This window comes from Sarcophilus harrisii, chromosome 3 (genome assembly GCF_902635505.1).
Source record: "Sarcophilus harrisii chromosome 3, mSarHar1.11, whole genome shotgun sequence".
Taxonomy (NCBI): Eukaryota; Metazoa; Chordata; class Mammalia; order Dasyuromorphia; family Dasyuridae; genus Sarcophilus; species Sarcophilus harrisii.
This window is the reverse complement of record NC_045428.1, coordinates 408,286,439-408,305,491: the sequence shown is the minus strand read 5'-3', so window position 1 is coordinate 408,305,491 and position 19,053 is coordinate 408,286,439. Positions and strand designations below refer to the sequence as shown.

At 31.9% G+C, this 19,053-nt stretch overlaps 1 protein-coding gene across 1 annotated transcript in view; it reads right to left on the bottom strand.

Moving 5' to 3' along the window:
• Positions 1-2,975: 2,975 nt before the first annotated feature.
• Positions 2,976-19,053, bottom strand: part of TTC21B (tetratricopeptide repeat domain 21B) — a 100,018-nt gene continuing 83,940 nt past the window's right edge. The window contains exons 26-29 of the mRNA XM_012544768.1: positions 9,080-9,304; positions 7,419-7,539; positions 5,194-5,261; positions 2,976-3,516 (exon numbers count right to left, since the gene is read on the bottom strand). Of these exons, the coding sequence (XP_012400222.1) occupies positions 3,439-3,516; positions 5,194-5,261; positions 7,419-7,539; positions 9,080-9,304 (492 nt within the window). The 3' untranslated portion in view covers positions 2,976-3,438. The remainder of the gene's footprint in view (positions 3,517-5,193; positions 5,262-7,418; positions 7,540-9,079; positions 9,305-19,053) is intronic.

Sequence of the window (19,053 nt, the reverse complement as noted above, 5' to 3'; positions counted from 1 at the left end):
TGTGTGTGTGTGGTATATAGGAGAGAATTCACTAGAAGATAAAACATTAGTGGTTAATATGGAAAAAAGGAAAGTGTAATAGAACTGACAAAGAAACATAGGTGAGGGTTAGTGGAAGTGTTGGTGGTTTGGTAAAAATTCAGCCAAAGTAGATGTTGAATTAACTCAGAGGGCAATATCTCATCTAGCCACTAGGCGGAGTTCTATCTGAGCCATATTTCCTGGGATCATGCAGCAAAGGAGCAAGGCTCTCTGCTGGCCAGTAGAAAGAGATCAAAACCTTCAAATACCTTAATTGCCTCCTACCACAATGGCATGATTTTTTGCATTCAGCTCAGAAGCAGATTTATGCCTTGTTAAATGCTATTAATTCTACAAACTGTAATGTAGCAGACGAAATTAAATGAAATTTTATGAAATTTTGGCTCTACTCTTTACCCCTTGAAAGAATTCATCACCTCTCAGTTTTCTTGCTGTGATATCCACAGATTTAAATACAAGGGCAGAAAAGTTGTCTGAAGCTTTCTTGTACATAGAATCTTCACAGAAACACTGAAACAAGACAAAATTCTTCCAGTGTATAAAATCGTAAATTAGTCTGGGGCCATCTAGTACATGGCTAAACACTTCAAAAATTCTTGAAGGTATTACTGTACTCAGTAAGAGATACACATAATTTCGATCCCAAATTGTTAAGTCAAATTATGTTCAAAGTCTTCTGTTTAAGGAAGTGGTCATTTTAAACGGACCTGTGATTTTTCTCAGGGTAAGGAATTCTCTAGCACAGTTTTCTGGGAGCAAAAGAGGTTAAATGACTGAGTGTTGGCAGCCATTATGTGTCAAAGATAGATTGTGAACTCTGATTGTATTGACTTTTGAGTCTAGGCTTCCAACCACTTAGCACTATGGCCTCTTAATTAAACATTAGAAGAAAAAAGTTTCTTTTGTTGTAGTTTTCCTCTTCATCGTGTCCCTTCTTCTTCCTAAAGTACCCAGCATGGGGTTAGATGCTAGTGTTAGCAAGTCTAGTGATTGCTTGTCAAAATAATAACACATAGATTGAAAACTGGAAGAGATCTCCAAGTCTCAGAGGAAACCAAGCAAAGATTGGTTAAGTGACCAATACTCAACTGATAAACCAGGTAATCAAATCACAATAGATGGAGTTTTACAGCTGAACTTTTGATCATTAGGATGCAAGCTCCTTCAGGGTAAGGACTGCCCTTCTTTCTGCTTTTATTCCTAGCATTTAGCACAGTGCATGGCATATAGCAAGCACATAATAAATGTTTAACTTTTGAAGTCACAGACAAATTATATTATTCCTGTAGTCTTTGCAGGGGGTCCTGAGGTCTTGGTGATGCCAGTGTGAGGGAGAGTAGATGTAAGATTAGATGAAAGAACAACTAGGTCCTGATTATTTTGAATAATGAGTCCTGTGAGCTAGTCATATTATTTAAATTCATACTCCATACAGTGATTGGGCTGAAACCAATGATTTTTAAATGTGACTTCAAAAAATGTTAATTCTAATATATATACCTACTTTCATTCATTATTCACATTTATTGGAACTTATCTATAGGTGAATCTAGGAGACCTCAGCCAGCATCTTTAATTTCATGGATATTTAGAAAAACTCAGGGCCATATTCCTGTGTACACATTTATCCTACCACTAAATAATTTTCCCCCATATAGCAGATACATAATTTGGGTTTTTTTTAAGTCCTTAATAACCAATAGTGTATTTCCTTTGTACACTGTACTGACATACTTCCCTTTAAACAATATTTGAGAAAGGATTTAGTTAATATGTTCAAACAATGTTACAAAATAAAAGCTGGAAGTGAAAACTGAATATAGTACCAGAAATTTCTACAAGTACAAGTAGAAACGTGTAAAACTCTATTTATATGGCTACATTTTATTCACTAGTTTACAATTATCTTAACACTTACAATTTGAGATCTGAGGTGATTCTCTGTACTTTTCCATCAGCTCAACTTATTATTAGTCTCTATTCAGGCTTGGTATATTCTTATGGTGTTTTTGAGGAGGGATATCATGTCATATAAAGGTAAGTAGTATAACCTACATTTCACTTTTTTTTTTTTTTAAGTACTTCAGAAACAAGTAAAAGTAAATGATTTTTAGGTGCCCTTCCATCTTCTAAAATACAAACAACTGGCAAGGTTTCCATTGGTGAGTTATAATTTATGCTCTGATTTACTGGATTTTTATGCAGTTTACTGCATCTGAATTTTTAACATAATCTTTTAATGATTATAAGATGGCAAATTCTTATGGAAGATATACAACTGTCTTCAAGTATTTGAAGGGCTTCTATGTGGGGAATGTTTTTGGTTCCTTTTCCTTGGCCTTATGAGTCAGAACTAGGAGTAGTAGATAGAAGTTGCAGGGGCAGATTTAGTTGGATGTAAAAAAAAAATGTCTGTTATAATATTACCACCACTACTGCTATTACTACTAAATGCTTTACATATATTCTTATTTGGCCCTCACATCATCCCTGAAAGTTAGGCACTATTATTAATCTCATTTTACATATAAGGCAAAAATCAAGTGACTTACTCAGGCTCATATAGCTAGTGAGGGTATGAGACTGCATTTGAATTCATGAAGAGTGGACCTGACAGACTTGGTACTCTACCCACTGTACCATATACTTCTCTTGGGAAAGTTAGGCAAGTTACTTTCTTAGTTGAGGTTAAGCAGAAGTTGATATGCATTTTAGGGGATTCTTGTTTAAGATGGCATCTGAAGTCCAAGATTCTGTGATTCTATTTTTGAGTGTGGAAGTGCACATAGACAAAAATATATGGTTAAATTAGAATGAACAATTCCTTTATAGCATATCTTGTTTCTTAGAAGACTAAAGAAAAATGCAGTTAAGATGAACATGATAATTTGAATTAAAAATTTTATTACAACAAATTTATTTTATTACAACAAATTTATTTACAAATTACATTTGGATTTATGCCAACAATTGAAATTGCTTAAAAATATTAACTGAAAAGAAATCTCATTGTCTTAAGTGCATTTTCATGAAATGGACAAAAATATTACATTAAAAATTTTGGCATTAAGTTTGTTTTAACTTGATTGTCAAGACATTTTAAAGAGAAAGGAAATAGCTCTTCAAATTGTGGAAGGTTATAGTTTTGGAGACAGTTTTTAATCAAAGACAGTCAATAAAAGATTTCAATTAATTTCCCCTATGCTTGAATGTATCTACTTGAATATTTCTCTTCCTATACAACAGCAGCCTCTGCTGGAGAATAATAACTATCAACTCTGAAAAAAAATTTTCTGTGTAAAACAAATGTGAGCCAAATCTTAATAATAATAGAATTTAAAATCATATTTCTTTGTTAGTGTCTGTTTCAATTTAGTAATCTAGGGAGAATAAGGTTCAAGTTCTTAAAGCTGCACGTGCTTTGTCAAGTATATCTTTTCGGATTTTCGGATAAGTTGGATGTGTTTTGAGAACCTGTAAAGTTAAAAAAAAATGAAAATAATTGCCAAGTGTATAGAAGAACTAGGAAATCAAGTGAGCTTTATGATTATTCATTTTTACAAAAAGAGTTATGATTTTCTGGTGGATATCTTTCAAAAGATTTTGAAACCTAAGCATATTTGGAACCTAAAAAAAGCTCAGAGTTATTGACTATGAAGAAATTTCATGTCAGAGTAATAACAAAAGGATTCTTCTGCATATTTTATGGAAAAGGGATAAAAATTTTCTCATACTACAACTATTTAGTCTTACATTAATTTTACATTTAACCAACCATAATTAAGGTTTCATAAAACCAAGATTAAATTAATGAAGTCATCTCAAGTTATAAGTGAAAAAGGTCAGCTCATACAACTTTGAATGTCCTTCAAATATATCATTACTTTATTCCTGACTCTGAAACTACAATAATCAAAACAATTTTTAATGTAGTAAAAACTTAATCAAACAAATTTTAAACAGAACCTTTTATTCCCCATTATATTTTCTCCACATTTAGAAGAATCAAATCATGAGAAAATAATGTCAAAGGTTCATTAAAAAAAAAAAAAAACACAAAACTTTCTAGGCATATCCTAGGGGCAAGTATATATTCTGCTCTTTCTCTTATACATTCAACTATAGAACTGAATTACAAAAAAAAAAAAAAAAAAGAACTGAATTACAAAGACTGTTATGAATAATCACCCTGGGGCACTGAAAAGATCTCAGTTATTAAAAACATATTAAAAAGGATTTAATTATATTCATTATGCTGTACTTGTTAAAGAATGAAAGTAAACTAATATTTTTAAAAAGTTTGAACAAGAATTGAAATAAAAACATTTGCCTTCAAATAAACAACATGCCAATTTCCTCAGATATTGTGGTCCAACTTTTATTTTTCTATAGCATACTGTTATCATGTTAGATCCTTTTTCCCTTAGGTACAAATCAGCATATTTAATAAGACAAATTATTAGTAGCGCTAGTTATCACATGAGTCTAAGGGCATTAAGGAGATGTAATAAGTGAAGGAATCACCATAAAATATCAGTCATTATGCCTCAATTTCATGATCTTAGGAATTTTTTTATATGAAAAAGATGAGAGATTTAGAAGTGTCAAATTCCTCCAGAGCCTGGGTAACACAGCAAAAATGATAAACACTATTTATTTGTCATAATTACATTTTAGTACCACAAAGAGGAGTAATTTAATTTCAATCCGAAATACTACTAAAGTGAAGCAAACTTTATCACCCAGAATTCTGTTCATCTGGACTCTATTTGTTAACATTTAAGCACCTCAACAACAAAAGTGAAGAGCTTGAGACTCTACAATATGTTAATGATATGTCTTTTGAATCTTCAAAGATTTATAAAATTGTGCTTAAGGTACTTTTAGTGTTAAGTGCATTTTATCATATCCTGTGAAAATTTGTATTAGGTATTTAGGGAATATTGAGTATTCACAGTGACCAGAATGTTCCATTTCCTAACAATGCTGGATAACAGTGTTTACTGTGCTTACTTATGATAGTTATAATATAGCTAAAGAATGTGGCTAAAGTCTATCCTGAGGTTCACAATAAAAGGTTACTGCTACTACACCAATGTTTCAATACATTAAACTGTAGGTAAAAATTATTTTTATTTTAAAAATAATTACCTTGTGACATATATCAATGGCATCAACGTATCTTTTCCCTTTTAAATAATTAAATGCAAGTTTGTAGCCTATAAAGAAAAAAATGATAATAACAAATAAATATTAATAAATATGTCCCTTTTTTAAAAAAAACTTGTTCTACCAGTTTAATTTTGTGGTATTTAAGGAACTACATTGGAATGAGCAAGAATGAAGTAATAAGTAATACAATAGAGGAGGAAAACAATTAGAAAGTCACAGCAGAGAGTATTTGCCTTGGAGATAGAAGACTATCAGTCAGGCAAAAGGCATTTGTAAAGTGCTCATAATGTGTTAGGTACCGTCCTAGGATACAAAGAAAGGTAAAAGCAGTCTGCTCTCAAGAATCCCTTAGTCTAATAGGGAGGTAGGAGCAAACTGTGTGTAAATAACACACACACACACACACACAAAAATAACCTGAGGTATTTTTTTATCGAAAGGAAGATATTAGCTTTAAGGGAGGACCAGAAAAGTGAAGAAGGTAAGATTTTCACAGAGACTTGAAGGATGCCAAAGAAGTCAGGAAAGTGAGGAAAGGAAGGAGGGCACTACAGGCACGGAGAAAACCTTGGAAATGTATGGAATTTGAGATGAAGTGTCTTGTGCAAGGAACAGGAGAAGGCCAGAGTCAGTGGACTATGGAATATGTGGAATGTAATAAATCTGGAAAGTTGGAAAAGGGCAGTTTATGAAAGGTTTAAAAAAGCAAACAGAGGCTTTTATTTTTTATGTTGGAGGTGAGAAGGAGCCTTTGGAGTTTACTGGCCAGGAAAGGGATATGGTTAGACTTTCACTTTGGGAAGATCACTTTGATATCTGAGCAAAGGATGGAATTAAGTGAAGAGAGAGTTGGAACAGTGAAACTAGCAAGAGCAAATAGGGTAATGCATTAAATTGTTGACACTATTGAAGAGATTTTTTTGGGATTTCAAACTTCTCCTTTTGTAACAACCTTTTCAAGAACCTCCAACTTCTATTCTGAGAAATACTATACTACATAGGGAAAATGCATCTCAATTTAGAAAAATCTTAAGGTATATTATAAAGCACCAAAGAATTTTAGGATAAATCTACTGTGCATCTTAATCACTAAATGCTCCCACAAATAGTGTCATGTTAAGATACAACCTCTACTTAAGCAAAATTGAGGAAACTGTCTCAAAGTGCCAAATTTCTATACAAAATTAAATGTAGGATCAGAAGGAGACCATCCTGAGGTTTTTTTTTTTGGATGATGATGAATAATAAATTAAATGTTGACTTGACCAATGATTTTAAATGAAGACAAAATTTAATGGGAAAAGATGTAAAGTCTTACATTTAGTTTAAAAAAAATAACACATATAAAAGCAACATGAAAAATGCTTAAACAAATAGCACTTTAAGTGCAAAATACCTGGAAGTTTTAAACACAAGTTTAGTATAATTTGATCTGATATGGCTACTAAAAAGGGGGCAGTACAATAATGTGCTGCATCAATTCATAAACATGTATTCAATGACCATAAGGTGCGAGGTGCTATAGGAGATGAGTCAAAGGACAAGCCACAATTACTATTCTTATGAAGCTTAGTCTAATATAGTGCCTAGATCTGCAAACTGTGTTGATCAGAGTATGAGTATTATGTCCAGTTCCGGGAGCTATATTTCAAAAGACACACAGACATAAGAGAATATTTATACAAGTAGTAAGAATAATGAGTATTCTGGAAACCATATCATAGAATAAATGACTGAAGAAATTGGGGATGGTTGCCTTTTATAAAAATGAGGACATGGTAGATGTTTTAAAGCACCTGAAGACCTGCTGTGTGATAGAAGGATTAGGCATGTTCAGGATACTGCACAGGGAAAGAACTAGGATAAAAACCTAAGTGCTTGTGTATTGGGATTTTTTTTTTTTTTTAACTAAAGACCTTTTTTTAATGGCCATTATCAACTTTAAGATTTTATGAACATATAGCATGTTAAGACGGAAAGATGAAAGATTTTAAAGAATTGTTCCTTGTAAGCATAAGCAGTTAAAAGATTAGTTAGAATGTCAAAATGTTCTCTTTTTCAGGAGAGCTCTCAAAAGAGAGTTCTTTAATTTCATACTATAGCTTTTGTTATGGATAACAAAAATAAACAAAAAACTCCAACTTTATTTAAGTAAAGATTTAGGAATAAAATGTAACCAATCATAATCCCTTTACCCCACTCACCCACTGCTGGACTTATTTGATTGCCATATTTCCATGCCATTTCATAATTCACAGAGGCATCCTTATAAGCTTGTTCTTTCTCCATTATATATCCCATATATTCATAGGCTTTGCAGCAAGACTGAAGAAAAAAGTTTAGAAAGATATATCTATCTATATCTATTTATCTATAGTTCCAATATTTCATTTACAAGGTTTGAAACTACATATTTACAAGAGATAATTTTCAAAACTCATATTTACTTTTGTTAATGCAGTCAATGACTTAAAGATTCCATAGTATTCAAAAATACTATAGTACAATAATTATAATACAATTTTTTCTTTTCCAACCTGTTGGAAGGTACCAATTTTCTATCAATTAATAAATGTTTGGAAGTAGGCATATTGTTTTTGGGCTACTTTATTACAATTAGTACAAAAGTACATTCAAATGAGAGTAAGAGAAAATGTGAAGTCTTGAAGATATAGGTTCTTGTTTCTAAATTTCACTTTTTCTGAATCTATAAACACAAGAAACCAGTGAGCATAAATGCCATCTTAGGAAAAAACCACCATATCCAGACATATTCTGCCAACAGGATATCAAACTAAATTTTGGTGTGCCCCACATCTCTCATTGCTAAACAGATTGTTCTTGTACTGTGTTACACTAGGGACATGACTAGACTATATATTTCAACAGTTTTTTGGATTTTTCAAAATTATATTTATTAAGTCTATTTAAAAATTCAGTATACTTCATCATTTGGGAAAGACAACAAACTGATAAATAATTCATTTTTAAGTTCCCTAAGAACTTAGTAAAAGGGTCTTTCATTAGAAGATCTCACTTATAACTTTCTAGGAAAAGTATTTAATATGTTTCCCAGAAACTACAAATGTAGTTTAGATTAGTGTAACAGAAGTTCTGAAATAATTTATATAAAATTATAAAAACAAGTATCTTCAAAAAAACAAGGCAAATTCAAGGTACTCAGAGTAATTAGATAAATTAATTATGAATGAATCACATATCTAAAGTAATTTTGTCCCTTATAAGAGAATTCCATGTTTAAAAATAACTTTGTTAAAAGGGGATTTATACTGTAAAAATGTAGATTACATTTTGCAATGAAACATTAACATTGTGATTAAACAATCGAAATTAAAACCTGAAAAGGAATTTTTACAAAATTTATTTTGCATAGATTATTCTAATACATGGGAATGGCATCCAGCTGCAGTAAATTCAGTCAGTGTTTCTTTTAGCAAATGAGGCAGAAGCCCACAATTGATATTTTTCTGCAATTTTCATTAGTTCTGGATAGGATAGATAATCACAGGAAAACACTTGACATTCCACAAACACCTTTAGTAAGTAGTACATACTCACAGCTGAAACTTGAAACATGCATAAATTACTTATATGAATGAAAATGACTAAGTAGCATCTGGAGTTATTTATTTTTTAACTCTCAAAGATAAATTACTTATCTCCTGTTTTTCTTGTTTATTTATTGATCATGACAAGAATAAGTATTCTATTCCCCACTTCATACCTATTCTTACCAAAGAACACACAAAAAAACTTGAAAATGAACAGAATATGAACAGTACAGATTATTATAAAACAATATATTTCATAAATAGAGAAAAGTAGAATTATTTTTATTACTTACCCTGTTATGACGCAGACACCGTCTTAGCAATTCACCTGCCATATCATATTTTGCTGACTGAATATAAATATCAGCAAGCAGTAGCCAACTCTTTTCAAATTCCTCAGCATCAATGGGATTCCAATTCATTTTTGAAATTCGTTTCAATTGGTTTCTGGCTCGTGGTATCTGTTTCAAGATCATATATGCTGTTGCCATTCCCAAAAGAGCTGGAATGTGATCTTTCTGTAATTAAAGTTCTGAAATTGATACTCTGTAGATACACATACAGATTACTAATTCTTAAGAAATTTGCTCATATATTACTTGTTTACATGCAATATAAAATTAGAATTTGCCAGAAAGATCTTATTTTGGTTTCTATCACTTCTCAAATATATGATTATTTGAAATGGAGATCCTTAAATGACACTCTATATCTTCATATTCAAAGGATAACACTAGATGCTAGATGAAGAAACTTTGGCACATATAATACAGAAATATGCAATTGATCATGCTAGTACCATATTCTGATGCCAGATAATTAGACTGACTCTACTTTTGGTATATGTTTTGTTGTACAAGTAAAAACAAGCATTTTAAACATAGTCCGTATTTTTCAAGTGTTTATGTTAAAAACATTTGTGTAAGTTTTCTTAAAATATAGATTATAGCAAGAAATGGATTTGTGTACATGTAATTATACATGTAATCTTATCTTCTCTCTTTTTAAATTAGTCTCCCCTTGCTCTTTTTTCCTTATCTTTAATTTTGTTCATCTCTTATCCAGGGCATCTGACCAAATATTAAAATTGGTGCAGATTACCTTTCCTTTAAGTTGTTATGAGAAAATGCATAAAATTATAGGAATTTCAGAGTTCAAAGGGATCTTAGAGATCTAATCCAGTACTATTTTTTTCTGAGAAGGAATCTAAGGTCTAGAGCAGGGGTCCTCAAACTTTTTAAATAGGGAGCCAGTTCACTGTCCCTCAGACTGCTGGACTATAGTAAAAACAAAAACTTTGTTTTGTGGGCCTTTAAATAAAGAAACTTCATAGCCCTGGGTGAGGAGGATAAACATTCTCAGCTGCTGCATGTGGCCTGCAGGGCCCATAGTTTGAGAACCCCTGGTCTAGAGAATCCAAATGACTTGATTACATAGGTAGTGGTCAAGCAAGGTCTCAAACTTAGGTTTTTATATGCCAAATTATAGGTTCTTTTCGACTATATTTCCTTTTTGGAATAAAAGTGAGAAATAATAAAGATAATTATTTATAATGAAGATAATTATTCATAATAATAAAGATAAAGTTCACCCATGAATAAATACACCTGCATTTGAAACATTGGCCAAAATAACAGACCATAAAGAGGAACACTAAATGTGTGTTTACCAGAAACACTGTTTTTGCACTATAATTTAATTTTGTCAAAGTGGCATATACTATGTGGGTAAGCAGTTATAGGGGAAAATATGGAGAACAATTATTCAGTTGTGATAAGAATATAGATCATGTACAACTAAGTGAATTAGTATATTACCATAATCTACATCATAAAAGATTATGATGACATTATTATTTATATAAGTAACACAAGGATGAAATTAATATAGGCATATCTGTCAACATTAATAAGATGTATAGTTTGTTATTTGGAAGGTGGCTATAATTGACCACAAAACAGTAGGAAGGCTATCAGGAACTGGTTCTCTTTTTCTCTTTTTTCACCTCACAGGGAACATAACAACCTTGGTCACAACAAACTTTCTCTGATTGTTACACACTTGAGTGCTGTTTTCCAGCATTCTGTAGCTATGGCATATCACTTGAAATTGTTTCATTCTGTTCTTACAGATTTTCTCAGGTTTGGCAAACTTTTAATTATCTTCCTTCTGTACTCAATATGGCAGATGCTATCATCCATCTGCCACACACATACATTTTAGCTGAGTGAAACTACTGGAGGCATTGTTTGAATATTGGTGGAAGGTTTTATTGTAGGACATTGCTGTTAAATAACAACTGCAATTTTATGTTTAAATGTATATTCTAAGGGATAATGAAAGTGCTCGAGAATCTAATCATGTTCAAAATATTTGTGGCACTCCTATTGGGTGCACAGTACTATACAAGAATCTGAATGAATGGAAGAAAATGACAAATTATTGGCAAAACAAGAAGAACATAATATAAGAACAGAGGGAGGGCTGTAATCTTTTGAGCTCAGTCATATATGACTATCAGTATTTAATTTTATGAATTCTATTTTATTTTATGAATTTTAAATTTTAATAAGATGACATTATGCACTATGTGTTCTGAAACTTTCTGGATGATACTTTCTTAGAATTAGGTAGAAGAGATCATTTTGCATGGCCAACTCTAATCACCTGATCTATCTCCATTAGATTTTCTTATTCTTTGGATGACCTTAGGGCAGGGATTACAAAGACAATCCTTTTAGGCACTGAGCAGCAGTTGATTAAAATTTTTTAACTACAAAGTTTAAAAACTGAATATGGCAATGTATAACATAAGATGGTGATTATGTTGACTATCAGTATGAAAAATCAATATTTAAAAATTCAAATAACTTTTCAAATGTTTTTAAAGTTTGTAGCATTTATACTTTTTATAATGAAAATTAAAACTATTGTTATTTTTGGCCATTGTATTTCAGTACTCTTAGAAATGATGATTACATGGATGTGGTTTATTCCTTCCGTGATCCCAATTATAAACTCTTCATGTAACTGGGTAGACAAATGAACTAAAGTAGCCAAAATCACTCATTACATAGTGGCTAATTTTCTGATAAGTCTATGAACGTAATGTGGCTGATCTTCATATGACAGACTTAGTTTAAATCTTTAAGTGCAGTAAGATCTACCAAAGTTTATATTCTACTGGCATAGCCTTTGAGAATCCACAATGCCACAATGAGGCATTACAAAAGAACTCTCAATGGGAGGCACTATTATTTATCAGTATACAAATGACATAGTTTGATGGACTATAAAATATTTGAGAATTATAGTTAAAAGTTAAAACAAGGAAGTGCCAGTATTCATTCTCTTCTTATCTCCATACACATAAAATCTCTATATACATAAATAAAAAGACAGGAGAATTAAAATAAACAAATAGTTCCAAGAATTATGAAAGACATAAAATTTCATAATAGAGAAGTAAGAGTTGGTTAGAGATTTCTGGGGGTGGAGCCAAGATGGCAGAATGAAGCCAAGTCAAATTATTAGCCAACCCTCTGATCGGAGTCCAGAACAAGAGAGACTATGAATAAACAGAATGAAAGAATTCTCCAGTTTAAGTATATTGGAAGGAATTCAAGAAAGATCAATCACTGAAGTGAAAGGTAAGCAACCCTGCTCAGATGGTGTCCAGGACAGTCAGTGTGAGGGTCTTAATCACAGAGGATCAGCAACTGAGATCTTTTGTCCTGACTCAATAAAATTGTAGCAGAGCAGACCAGTGGGGCAGCCTTCATCCCCAGTGTAGAAGGCAAACTACCAACTAGGGAAACAAAGCAACAACAGGTAGGACTAAATCAGGTTACCCCCAGCACTGAAAGCAAGATGCTGACCAAATACATGTGGCCCTTGTGCTCAGAGACAAAGCTCAAAGTAGCATAAGAAGCTTGGGATTGGGCCCCTTATGTCCCAGGAGAAGAGCTCACCTTTTAAAGTCACAAAATAAAGAGGGGGGGGGGAATAAAGAGAAAAAAAATGAGTAAGGAATAAAAGAGAACCTTGACCATAGAAAGGTACTACGGTCACAGGGGAAGACCAAAACACCAACTCAGAAGAGAACAATGTTCACATGTGAAATTCCAAGGGGGGATAAGAATTGGTTTCATGCCCAAAGAACCTTCTTGGAAGAAGAACTCATAAAGTATTTTTAAAATCAAATAAGAGAGATACAAGAAAAATTGGGAAAAGAAATGAGAGGTATGCAAGAGAAAGTCAGCAGCTTGGAAAAGGAAAATAATTCCTTTTTTATGATCGGACTATATCTTTTTTTTTTTTTTTAATTAAATCTTTTTATTTTCAAAACATATGCATGGACAATTTTTCAACATTAACTTGCAAAATCTTGTGTTCCAACTTCGTCCTCCTTTCCCCCCATATCTTCCCTAGATGGCAAACAATCCAATATATGTTAAACATGGTAAAAATATACATTAAATCCAATATATGCATATGTATTTATACAATTTTCTTGCACAAGAAAAATCAGATCATAAAGGAAAAAATAAGAAAAAATAAAATGCAAGTGAAGAACCACAAAAAGAGTGAAAATACTATGTTGTGATCTACATTCAGTTCCCACAGTCCTCTCTTTGGGTGTAGATGGCTCTCTTTATCACAAGATCTTTGGATCTGGCCTGAATCATCTCAAGCTAAAAGAGCCACATCCATCAGAATTGATCACTGTATAATCTTGTTGCCATGTACAATGATCTCCTGGTTCTGCTCATTTCACTTAGTATCAATTCATGTAAGTCTCTTCAGGGTTCTCTGAAATCATCCTGCTAATCATTTCTCATAGAACAATAATAAGGAAAGTAATTCCTTAAAAAAATATAATTGGTCAAATGCAAAAAAAAAAATGCACTGAAGAATCCAGTTCCTTAAAAAATACAACTGATCAAATGCAAAACAAATCCAATGAAGAAAGCAGTTTAAAAAATTGAATTAATCCAATGAAAAAGGAGAAGCTAACTGAAGAAAATCATACATTAAAACCCCAAATTAGCAAATAGAAGCTAATGACTATGAAAAATCAAGAATCAGTCTAAAAAAAAGAGAGAGAGACACAAATGTAAATTTCCTTATTGGGAAAAAAAAAAAAAAAAAAAACTAACTTGGAAAATAGATCCAGGAGGAAGAATTGAAAAACCACTAGACTACCTGAAAACCATGACCAAAAAAAAGTCCTGGATAGCATTATACAAGAAATCATCAAGGAAAACTGCCCTGATATAGGGCAGAGGGCAAAATAGTCATTGAAAGAATCCACTGATTACCACCTCAGAGAGATCCCACTAGGAAAATTCCAAGAAATACTATTGAAACACTCCAGAACTATAAGCTAAAGGAAAAAATATTATAGGATGCCAGGTAAAAACAATTCAAGTATAAGGGAATCACAGGATTATCTAGGATTTGGCATCTTCTACAGACAGAGGGCCTGGAATATCATATTCCGGAAGGCAAAGGACCTTGGATTACAACCAAGAATCAATTACTCAGTGAGACTGAGCATCATTTTTCAGGGGAGGAGATGGACCTTTAATCAAATGGGACTTTCAATCATTTCTATTGAAAGACCAGAACTAAACAAGGAATTTGATCTACAAATATGAGATTCAAGAGAAGCATAAAAAGGTAAACAGCAAAGGGAAAAAAACAAACATTAAAGATTATTTAAAGGTTAAACCACTTACATCCCCACCTTGGAAAAAGATACTTGCAATTCTTGATAACTGCATCTTTCATTAGGGCAGTTAGAAGTGGAATACATAGAGAATGCAGGTATAAATTGACTCTGATATGATGATATTTAAAAAAGATATTAAAGAGTAGAAAAAGGTTTGTATTGCAAGAGGAGGAAAGGGGAAGTAAAATGGGATAAAGAGATCACATAAAAAGGCACAAAAGACCTATGAGAATAGAGGGAAAGGAGAGAGGGTGATGAGACCTATCTGAAGCTTAATCTCATCAGTTTTGGCTCAAAGAGGGAATTGCATATTGATTCAGGAGAATATAGAAATTTATTTTATCCTAAGTAGGAGAAAGGGGAAAAAAAAGGGAGGAGCTGGATAGAAGGGAGGGTATGCTGCAGGAGGTTGTAATCAGAAACAAAACACTAGTGAGGAACAGGATGGAAAGAAAAAAATTATATACAAGGGAGAAAAGGTGAAGGGGAAACATAATGCTGGTAATCATGACTGTGAATGTGAATGGGATTAACTCTCTCATAAAATGAAAGAAGATATCAGAGTAGATTAAAAACCAGAATCCCACAACATTTTGTTATTAAGAAACATATCTGAAACAGAGAGATACACACAGAGTATGGGTAAAAGGCTGGAGCAGAATTATTTTATGTTTCAGGTGAAGCAAAAAAGCAAGGGTAACAATTCTGATCTGAGATGAGGAAAAAGCAAAAATAGATGTAATTAAAAGAGTTAAGGAAGGAAGTTATCTTTTTAAAAGATAGCATAGACAATGAAGCAAAGTCAATACTAAATATATATATATATATATATATATATATATATATATATATATATATATATATATATGAAGTAGTATAGCATCCAAATTTTTAGAGAAGTTAGTCAGTTACAGGAAGAAATGGACAGCAAAACTATACCAGTGGAGAAACTCAACTTCCCCTCTCAGAATTAGATAAATTCTAAACACAAAATAAACAAAGAAATTAGGGAGGTTAATAGAATCTTACAAAATTTAGATATGATAGATCTATGGAGAAAATTGAATGGGGATAGAAAGGAATATTTTTTTTTTCCAGTGGTACATAGTAGCTACACAAAAAGTGATCATATATTAGGGCATAATAATCTCACAATCAAATGTACAAAGATAGAAATAATAAATGCATACTTTTCAGGTCATGATGCAATAAAAATTACATTCCATAAAGGGCCAGGGAAAAACAGACTAAAATCAACTGGAAATTAATCTAATCCTAAAGAATGAGTCAAACAACAAATCATAGAAGCAACCAGTAGTTTTATCCAAGAGAATGCCAATAATGAAACAACATATCAAAACTTATGGGATGAAGCCAAAGCAGCTTTTAGGGGAAGTTTTATATTTCTAAATGCTTACATGAATAAAATAGAGAAAAAGGAGATCAATAAAGTGGGCATACAACTAAAAAAGGACAAATTAAAACCTCCCAATTAAATACCAAATTAGAAATTCTGAAAATCAAAGGAGATATTAATAAAACTGAAAGCAATAAAACTATTAAATTAATAAATAAAACTAAGAGTTGGTTTTATGAAAACAAAAACAAAAAAATAGATAAACCTTTGGTTAATTTGAAAAAGAAAAGAAAAAATTACCAACAGCAAAAATGAAAAGTGTGAATTTACCATCAGTGAAGAAGAAATCAAAACAATAATCAGGAGTTATTTTGTTCCAACTGTATGCCAACAAAATTAAAATGACAATCTAAGTGAAATGGATGAATATTTAGAAAAATGTAAATTGCCCAGATTAACAGAAAAATAAATAGAATACTTAAATAACCCCAATTTCAGAAAAAGAAACTGAACAAGCCAACAATGAATTCCCTAAAAAGTGAATGCTACCAAACATTTAAAGAACAATTAATTCCAACACTACATAAACTATTTGGAAAAATAGATGAAGGAATCTTGTCAAATTCCTTTTATGTCACAAATATGTTACTGATACCTAAATCAGAAGAGCCAAAATAGAGAAAGAAAGTTATAGACTAGTCTCTAATGAATATTTATGCAAAAATTTTAAATAAAATATTACCAAGACAATTACAACAAATTATTAGCAGAATAAGACACTATGAACAAGTAGGATTTATAGCAGGAATGCAGGGATGGTTCAATATAAGGAAAACTATAGCCATAACCTACCATATGAGTTACAAAACTACAGATATGATAATTTAAAAAAGTACAGAAAAATATTTTGACATAATAAGCACCCATTCCTATTAAAAAACACTTAGAGACCATAGGAATAAATGGAATTTTCCTTAAAATGATAAGTAGCATCTATTTAAAACCATCAGTAAGCATTATCTATAATAGAGAAGTGCTAGAAACTTTCCCAATAAAATCAGGGTGAAACAAAAATGCCCATTAATACCATTATTATTAATATTGTGTTAGAAATGTTGGCTCTTGCAATAAGAAAACGAAAAAGAAAAAATTAGAATAGGTAATGAGGAAATAAAACTATCACTATTTGCAGATGATATGATATGCTTAGAGGATCCTAGAGAATCAACCAAAAAACTACTTGAAATAATTCACAACACTAACAAAGTTGCAGGCTATAAAATGTACCCACATAAATCATCAGCATTTGTATATATTACCAACAAAGCCCAGCAGCAAAAGATAGAAATTCTTTTTAAAACAACTGTAGACAAAATATTTGGGTTTCTACCTGCCAAGACAAACCCAGGAAGCACATGAACACAATTACAAAACACTTTTCACACAAATAAAGTCAGATCTAAACAGTTAAAAAAATATCATTTGCTCATGGATAGGCCGAACTAATATAATAAAAATGACAATTCTACCTAATCTAGTCTGCTTGTTCAGTGCCATGCTAATCAAACTGCCAAAAAAATTACCTTAAAGAAAATTTATCTGGAAAAAGGAAAGAATATCAAGGGAATTAATGAAAAAAAAAAAAAAAAAAAAAAAAGCAAGCAATGGTAGCCTAGGAGTACCAGACCTAAAGCAGTCGTCAACACCATTTGATATTGGCTAAAAATAAGGGTGGTAAGCCAGTGGAATAGATCAGGTATATGAACACAATAATCAATACTACAGTGATCTACTGTTTGATAAATCTTAAGATTCCAGCTTTTGGGATAAGAACTCACTATTTGATTTGGGAACACTGGAAAGTAATATGTCTGAAACTTGGAATAGACCTATATCTCACACCCCCTATTAAAATAAGATCAGAATAGGTACATGATTTAGGTATAAAAGTTGATATTACAAGCAAATTAGAAGAAAAAAGGGGATTGCCTGTCTCTCAGACCTATGGAGAAGGGAGGAATTTATGGCCAAAGAACTAAAGAATATTAAGAAATGTAAAATCAATAATTTTTATTACATTAAATTATAAAGTTTTTGCACAAATAAATAACTAATGCAGACAAGATTAGAGAGGAAATTCCAGAAGGCTGGAAAACAATTTTTACAGCCAGTGTTTCTGATAAAAAGGCCTCATTTCTAAAATATATAGAAAACTGAGTCAAAATTGATAAATGGTCAAAAGATATGAACAATTTTCAGATGAAAGAAATTAAAGCCATCAATAATCATATGAAAAGATGCTCTAAATCACTAGTGGAAAAATGTAAATTAAAACAATTCTGAGGTATCACCTCACACCTATCACACTGGATGTTGGAGTGGAAGTGAGGAAAAGGAACACTAATACATTGTTGGTGGAGTTGTGAACTGGTGAACTGATCCAACCATTCTGGAGAGCAATTTGGAACTATGCCCAAAGGCCTGTAAAATGTGCATACTCTTTTATTCAGCAGTGCTACTAGTAGGTTTGTATTCCAAAGAAATCAGAAAAGAGGGAAAAGGACTCACATGTGCAAAAATACAGCAGCTCTTTTTTGTGGGCAAAGAATTGGAAAATGAATGGATGCCCCTTAGTTGGGAAATGGCTGAATAAGTTATGGTATATGAGAGAAATAGAATATTATTGTTCTATAAAAAATGATAAATGGGTTAATTTTAGAAAAGCTTGGAAAGATTGAGATAAACTAATGCTCAGTGAAGCAAGCAGAACTAGGAAAACACTGTACATGGCAATAAGACTGTATGATAATCAACTATGATAGATTTGGTTCTCAGCAATTCAGTGATCCAAAGCAATTCCAATAAACTTTGGATGGAAAACGCCATCTAAATCCAGAGAGAGAACTATGGAGACTGAATATTTTCACCTTTTCCTTATGGTTTTTCTTTTTCTTGTAATTTTTCCCTTTTTGTTCTGATTTTTCTCTCTCAACACGACTCATATGGAAATATGTAAAAAATGAATAAACATGCATAATCTTAAATAAATAATTGCTTTCAAAAAAGTTTTGGTTAGATATCTCCTAGCCACAAACAGCCATACACATACTTTGAGAAAACAGTGCTGCTAGAAACCTTTAGGGCCTTTCTGGGTTTGGACCAGAGGAAGCCTTGGT